This window comes from Gossypium raimondii, chromosome 8 (genome assembly GCF_025698545.1).
Source record: "Gossypium raimondii isolate GPD5lz chromosome 8, ASM2569854v1, whole genome shotgun sequence".
NCBI classification, from domain to species: domain Eukaryota; kingdom Viridiplantae; phylum Streptophyta; class Magnoliopsida; order Malvales; family Malvaceae; genus Gossypium; species Gossypium raimondii.
This window is the reverse complement of record NC_068572.1, coordinates 25,783,603-25,791,843: the sequence shown is the minus strand read 5'-3', so window position 1 is coordinate 25,791,843 and position 8,241 is coordinate 25,783,603. Positions and strand designations below refer to the sequence as shown.

Genomic DNA, 8,241 nt, shown 5'->3' with positions numbered 1-8,241 from the left:
ATTTGCATCATAAAACCAAAAATTGATAACTACCCAAAAAAATGAATAAAAATAGTTAATCAAGGAAAAAAAAGATACGAATATTTAAACTTTAGTAATCACGAAATTCATTCATCCCCTCCAACCCTGAAGATGATGAAATAGAGCTTCTCATGTTTGGTGTGAAAAACAATGAATCAGTGTAATTATAGAAAGGCTGATGATTGACGCAAAGAAAATCAGTCGAATTTGGCGTAAAAACTGGAATATTTAGAAATGGAGCTGCTGGTGGATCAAACAAAGGTGGGACAAAACAAGAATTTACTTGCCCTTCACAGTTTTCATCTGTTATAACCGATGATGATTCGTTGTCATCATTGTTGATCCTCTTGCTGTCTTCCTCTACGGAAGCGGCACCAGTCTCCGCCTTAGGTTGATGAGGCCCATGATTATTATGATTTTGATGATCATCTTCATTGCGTGAAAGCCCTGTGAGTTTCTGCACCAACGCCATGAAATCTTTAGGGTGTGTGTGGATGACTTTGGGAGAGTGTGTGTAGATAATGACAGGGTGACGCTGCTGTTGCGGCTTCACGGGGCCGCTGACGCCGAGGGAGGAGGCTGCCGACGACGACGACGAAGAGGATGATGATTTCTTGATCAAATGAGAGTCTCTGCTGACTTTCAAGGGCGGGGGACAAATGCCACCATTCCCGATGTTGGACGTGCTCTCTTTCTTTGCATGACGATGTTGATCATGAAATTGCGTTGGGTTCATAATCTTCTTTTGAGAGCCACTGGTAACAAATTTATTTTCTAAAGCAAATGATTATAGGTTTGTTTATAAGATTTATTATGTTTTTTTACTAAATAAATTTGTGGGTTTTTCTTTTTTTAATTTTAAAAAAGAGATGGAAGAATGGGTAGAGGAAATATAGAAGGTGAAGTTTGTTATATTTATAGGAATGTATGGAAATAATCAGATGTGAATAAAAATAACCAAATTTATAGAAAAAAAAAATCTTAAGAGCCTTACGTTTTATTTATTACCAAAGCTGTTTTTTAATATTTCCACGTGGTGGAAAAAGATAAGCGAGAGAGGAGTTGCCCCGACTGTCACTCTTTAACACTTAAAACATTTATGAAGGAGAACTATGATTTGAACCTTTTTTTAAAATGAAAAAGAAAGACTATAGTTATCGAAAGTTCCGGTAAATCTCATATTTTTCTGAAGAGTTTAAGTTGACTTTGTCTACAATTCTAAATTAATTTTTATTTGAAGACGATAATATCCTTACTTCACATGCTTAAATTAGCTCATAAGAAACGTGGTTGTAAGATAAATAATATCAACTTGTTTGTTATTATTTCAAACTCGGTAATCCACTTCATCAATTCGTTTTGATATTTGGATTAAGATTTTTTAAAATAATAAGTAAATTTAAAATTTGGTTAACAATAAATGTTGGGGGAAGAGAGTCGTTGTGTATATATCCCTTGTATTGATTTGAGAAGGCTTAACAAGCTATGGTTGTTCCATCATGATTGAAAGCTTTAGGCGCTTGTGGTGAAGGTGCGCCTAATGAGATGATGCTCAAGGATGTCGTGCGGAGGTAGTATAATAATTGTCCTCTCTCTCCTAGTTGAGGGGATGTTATAAAATGACTTTCAAAACGACTGAAGAGTCAAGAAGGGAGGTTAGTAAATTTTAAGGACAACTTCGAAGTTTTATATGTTATCTTTAGGCTTATAAATTTTAAGAACCTTGTGTTTTCCCACTCACTTCATACTTGGTTTCATTTTCTATTTCTTCTTCCTTCTCTGTTCTGTAGTGATTAAGAGCTTAGGTTGCTTTTGTTTGATCTGGTAAGTTTCTTTTCTTCCTTCATCGTACTCTTTTTTTGTTTTCTTTTTATTAATCCGAGGTTTATAGTTGGAGAAAATGTTTCCAAACGTAAGAGGACTATAATACCCAAAAAAAAAAAAAGATATGTGACACTATTCCGAGATTGGATACAATGAAATTGTGAGAAAATTAGAAAATGAGTTAGATAAAGAATTTTGTGAAAGAAATAATTGATATTGGAGATGGAACTCAAGGAAATGTGATGCGGATGTGGAAATGTGACAAAAAAAGGACTATATTACAAACTCTGAAAAGTTTAAGGACTAAGTGAAAATTTGACCAAAATGTGAAATGTGACTTAGTATTGATCCACTGAGATAAGAATGAGTTGAAATATGTATGATTAAATCACTTTTGAGACCAAATTGGAAATATTGTAAAAGAATAATGACTAAATTATAAATATCCTATTTTTTTCGAGAAATGGGTAAAAGTGTAGTTTTCACCATCCATGGATTTATATTAAAGATTATATGTGAATTACAATATTTCGAATTTGATAAGTGCCTAATATTGTGAAAAATTGTGCAAAGTGATCAAAAGGGGTAAAATGATAATTTTACCACGTAAGGGCATTTGATCATTTCTCAAGAATTAAATATTAGAAATATTATTTGAATGAGATATTTAATATTGAAAATAATAATGTCCAATTGTTTGTGATCATTTTGGTGAGATGAACTGTGGATCACACAAATTTGACATAAGCTTTGACCAACTTTGACCATGAGACTTTTTTCTTTTTGTGAAAAAAAGAGGCTAGCAACCAATATGATACAAAAGCAAAGCTTTAAACATCTATATTTCTGTGCAGGATTGAAACATCATCATGCAACACCTCTAAGATTGCAGTAGAAGGGTCTAGAAGAATTTGTAACCCTTGTTTGTCTTTTAATGCTAGTTTAGCCAGACAATCAATGACCAAATTTCCCTCCCTTAGATCATTTTGCATAAGTCCTCAACTCTTATAAATAAGTTGAAACTAATCGTATCATCATCTTGATGAATTAGGGAGTTAACAATCTGAAGGTTATCACATTCCATCATTATTTGTCAATACCCTTTATCCCAAGCAATCTGTAGTCCATCCAAAATAGCATGAAGTTTCACTTCATGAACGTACACTAGTGAATCTACTATAGCCAATTTCCTTTTTACCCAACTCGCTCCTTATCAATCTAGAAGTCGTGGATCTAAAACTACTTGCAGACACAACACAATTCGTATTGAGTTTAACCCACTTAGAAATAGGTGAGGACTAGATTGAAGCCCTTCCCCCCATGCTATGCATAGGTCCCTCTCGAGCCCCTTTATCCATTAAATTTTTTGTCTAGCTAATGCTCCATGAAACGAAACTATTGGAATCTTGACCAGCACGTTCAAAAAAAATTAGGTTTATTCTTTTCCATAAGTTCCAGCAAAGGACTCCAAAAAGTATGAAGCAAGCATTAAGGCCTAAAAAGGGGATTGTAACAACCTATTTTTCAAAGGTATTGAAAACGGTGGTTTCGAAACCCCGTTCTCTAATGATCGAGTAAATATTATTCATTAATATTTATGAGTTAATTATGGTATTATATTAAATTTTAGTCTGATGAATTTCTTAATTGACAAGTTAATTACGATACAAATGTTTCTACCCTAAAGTTAGTGGTGTTGGAAAATGAGGTATTAAGACCTTGTTTCTGTAAACCAAGTCCGTAATATTATTATTAAATATTTATGGAGTTATTGTATAGGTGAATTGAATTTTGGATAGACAATTTTGCTAGATTAGTGAGTAATTATGGTATAAGGACTAAATTGTAAAAGTGGTAAAATTAATTACTATTGAGTTTTATTAGTTAAAAAGCTTAATTAGTGATTGTTTAAGGTCTTGATTTAACTAGCTCGGGTACTAAATCATGAAACTGTTAAAGTTTTGAAATGTTACCATTGATGGTTCTTGAAGCTTTTGGTACTAAATCAAAAGTTTGAATAGTCATGTAAACTTGAATTACATATATGGTTGGTTTAGTGTGTATGAATTAGGTATAATAGTTGAAATGGTTGAAATGAGGCATATATTCAATTGATTCAGATTGAGATTATTTGGTACCATTTGGACCTTTTGGAAACAGTGAGTGACATCACGACATCAAACTCTAAACATTGCGATGAGGACAAGTCAGTGAGTTACATCACGACCTGGAACCCTTGAAGTCGCAACATCAACACAATAGTTTGAAAATTTTACAATTTGGTCCTTATTCGACTTCGAGTTATCTAAAAAGATTTCATAAACTTGTATAAGGCTCGTAAAAGATTGTATAACAGAAAGGAACTATGTTTTGAACATAATAATATTTACTAATTGTTAAATTGAATTGAAATTGATCGTATTTGCTCTGACAACAATTGTGGCATCCCATCGCTCGGACCCAAATATTGGGTTGGGTATGTCGTGTTTCATTTAGTGGATCAGAGATACAATTTTAGCCAATTCTAAAACTAAATCGTGCTCACAAATGAGTCTAGTGGTACATGCCAAGGTCGAGTCAAGTGTGAGTCAAGATTTGGATGTTGATTATGAATTCTTCTGTTTTGTAACTAAAAGTGTTTGGAAAATCGAGAAATGCTATTAAGGATGAAATTAACAACAACATTCACTCTGTTGAGGGTGAGAATCGGGTGGAGATTGGGCCACACAGTGCTGATCATGCTGGTGCTCGATGAGATAGGGTTGACAAACCTCGTTGAGAGGGTCAAGGTGATGAGAACCTACTCCGCACATTAACAAAAGTACTTTAAAGAGTAGCGGATGCTTCACCGTAAGATACACTAGTAGTTGTAGCCCAACGAGCCCTGATAAAATAGTTGCAAAAAAGTAGAGTAACTGAATTTAGTGGGTTGAAAGGTGTTGATCCCTCCTCAGCCAAAAGTTGTTTAGAATTAATCGATTGAGTCCTACAATAATTAGAATGTTCACTGCTCCAATGTGTTATGTGCACAGTATCTCTTTTAAAAAAAGAGGCATATTTGTGGTGGTTGATAATCACCCGACATGTGCTGATTGATCAGGTTACTTGGGCGTTCTTCCAGTTCGAGTTTTAGAAGAAATACATCAATGAATTGTATCTTGAAGAAAGAAAGCAAGAATTTATGATGTTGAAGTAGGGTTACATGTTAGTTGTTGATTATGAGGGAGAATTTCTACTACTAAATAAGAATGCCTCTAAGTTAGTGCTGAATGACGAAGAAAGTTACAAGCCACTCCTTTAGGGCTTGTGAGATGAGCTTTGGGTTCAGTTAGTTTCACATCAGCTTAAAGAATTTGCCGATTTAATTGAATGAGGGAAGATGGTTGAGTAGGCCATGGGCCTAGACAAGAAAATTTAGCCTTCCCGAGCCTTTGGAAAAAAAGTTGGGACTTCTAATTCACAACCTCTGCCAAAGCGAGCTAGAGAGTTTTGAGAACCCTTGAAACCAACTTTATTGAATGTCATGTCATAAAGTGCTTGAGACCTACAACCATTAGTGTCAATGGGTAGTACTAGGGGTCCCGCGAGAGATTCAGACATTTTGAATTGTGAGCATTACAGAAAGAAACAAAAAAAGTGAATGTCAGAGATAGCTGCAAGCGATTTTGGACTAGCACAAAAAGAAGTTCTTGGTTTGTGATATTTATAGCAATAAACCTTAACTAAATTCGTACCTGTGTTTTTGGCTTAGCAGACGTTCATTGTTCCCGAATTTCAACCAAATGATCTTTTCCGCTATCCTCGTATCATGAATTGCTTCAAGTTTGGGCTTGAACCAATTGAATCAAAACACAAAACTAAAAAAAGTTCTCTCATTTTGGGGTGAAAACAAAAATTCTCTCTTCTTAATAGAAAGTGATAGAATTGTTATTCTGAAAAAATATATGTAATAGTTGAGAATAAATTCTCTCTGTTTGTTTGGTAGAATAACAACCTCTCAAAGTTGTGTTAATAACTCTACCGATGTCATCTATTTATAGGAAGAGAAGGTAAAACCCTTTTTAAGTTGTAGTGGTTTATTTCAAATAGAAAAACAACATTCTACTTAGAATAGGACTAAGGTGGATGACACACCATAGTATTTTATGAGCCTTTTTGACCCAGTACTCTGTAATGTGATCCAACCTGATTCAGTTTTTTTTTATTTACTAAGATAAACTTTAATATTTATATATATAAAAAATTTCTCATCCCTATTTTACCCCTACTAAAATTTTGATGATTTTTCCCTAGTAAAATTTCGAGAAAATATATTCAATATTTCACAACTCAACATGTTCATTATGATCAAATGATTTATTTTCATTTTTGAGCTTTAAAATAGTCCAAAAAAAAAACTAATTCTTCTGACTATTTTTTAAGTAATCCGTATAGGATTGCAAATGGATCATTTCCATTTTCATTTATATTTCCATTTTTGAAAACCTACATTCATTTCCAAATAATTCCATTTCAGAGAAAACCAAAATCATTCCTCAGTGTTTCCCCTTTCTCTTTTCCTATTCATTCTTTTCATTTCTATTCAAACACTCAATTCATTTTTGGTTTCAATAAGGTAGCGGAGGGATCTATTAGACATATGTAGTTGAGGCTCAAATGATTTAAAATTAAGTTTCAACTTTTCACCTATTAATTATAAACTCATTTAATCACGAAATCATTTCACTATAGTTTCATGATTGAGCTCTCCCTAACGACATACCATTACGAAAGCAACTACTCAGTGCTTGTCCAATAACCTTGTCATAACTGTGTTACCCTCATAGGATATCCTTGATCTCTTTAGGATAATATCTATTCTCCCAATATGATCCTATTTTATCATGGTAACCATTACACTTCCATCATGAAAAGTCAATCATTATAAAATATTGATCAAGCCATCCATCACAAAGATAGACGATTCGTGACCACGTTTACTTTTCATCAACCATGTAATGCAAATGAGAGGATATCATTTACCCATGTTTTGGGCTATGAATTGCACTGTTGTGAATGATGCTACATACCATAGAAGTCATACACCCAACGCATCCGCTTTGGGTTCTTTATCTATTTGAACTCAGACATTTACTTACATCAAATTGTACGAGTCACACATACATAGTCTGCCATCCACTCAAGATTTAGGTATGCTACACTATGAATGTTACAAGTGAATAAATCCATAAACGGATTCAGGATCTACTCTGCTTAGGTCCCATTCGATGTAATATCAGTCTAGTTAGTCACATCTACGTCTTTATCTTCTGAGAGTCATCTGCTCTGATGCCCAAGATAAGACATCCCCCCAATTGGATTTGATAGACGACATATTAGTTTTTTAATCGGTTTGCTCATTTTCAAATTGACTAAAGACATATTTAGGTTTGTCTACTAATACAAGTTGTCTTTCTGTACTACAATCTGACCACACAATACCACTTAGTATTTGTTAAACATTTAGACAACTAATGAGCAACATTTGCTTCCATTTTGCTTTGTGTGAAAAAACCATGTGAGGACAATTATACAAAGTATATTAATGTAATTAATGAAATATTTTTATTAACCAATCTATTCGAAAAAATTACAAGTTTACAAACGAATATACTACACTTAGGGCACTTGTAACACCCCAAACCCAACCGAGTTCGTTCAACCGAAATTTGGTGTGCCACATTAGCCATCGGAGTGACTCTCTATTAACTCCCAACCTAACCTCTAACACACCACGATTTTACAGTACTAAGAATGTACTAAGTTATCATAGTGTAGTGGAATGACATACTATCATGGATGAAACATAGAACATGCGAGCTCACAATATCAATTTCATAAAGAAAGAATGCAAAGAGATATCACTGAGCAACAAACTCACAAATATGCATATAAGAACACAAGGCAGGACATGCAAACTCACAATACACATCTCACATAGGCAAGAAGGGTTTGCATGTAACATTAAATAGAAGATAACAAGGTTCACATATTCTTACATAAGTACACAGGTCCCTAGAACTTACCTCTAAGGTTTGCATAACAATATATGTTCTCAAAACAACATAGCTTTGCACACAATATGAGCTTTGCAAACAATAAGTGTCAAACATACAAGGGTTTACATACTTTAATTGGGTTCACAAATAAGGGTTCTATTTACAAGGGTTTGCATAAATATCAGGGTTGCAAACTTAAAGAGGGTCGTATTGTAACACCTTATAGCTAGCCTGGTCACCGAGCTCGAGTAGTAGGATGCTACATAAAACATCAAACTCATACTTATTCATAAAGTCTCAAATACATGCAGCAAACGTCACTTTCAAATATTTAGGGGAGTATTGAGTCTCTAACACC

General features: G+C 34.0%; 1 protein-coding gene across 1 annotated transcript; it reads right to left on the bottom strand.

Moving 5' to 3' along the window:
- Positions 1 to 91: 91 nt before the first annotated feature.
- On the bottom strand, positions 92 to 757 carry LOC105793596 (VQ motif-containing protein 20). The gene has a single exon (XM_012622480.2). The coding sequence runs from the start codon at positions 755 to 757 to the stop codon at positions 92 to 94; it is 666 nt and encodes a 221-aa protein (XP_012477934.1).
- Between the last annotated feature and the right edge of the window lie 7,484 nt (positions 758 to 8,241).

Bases quoted from the DNA above. Each gene is read 5' to 3' on its own strand.
- LOC105793596 (XM_012622480.2), bottom strand. From the start codon at position 757: ATGAACCCAACGCAATTTCATGATCAACATCGTCATGCAAAGAAAGAG.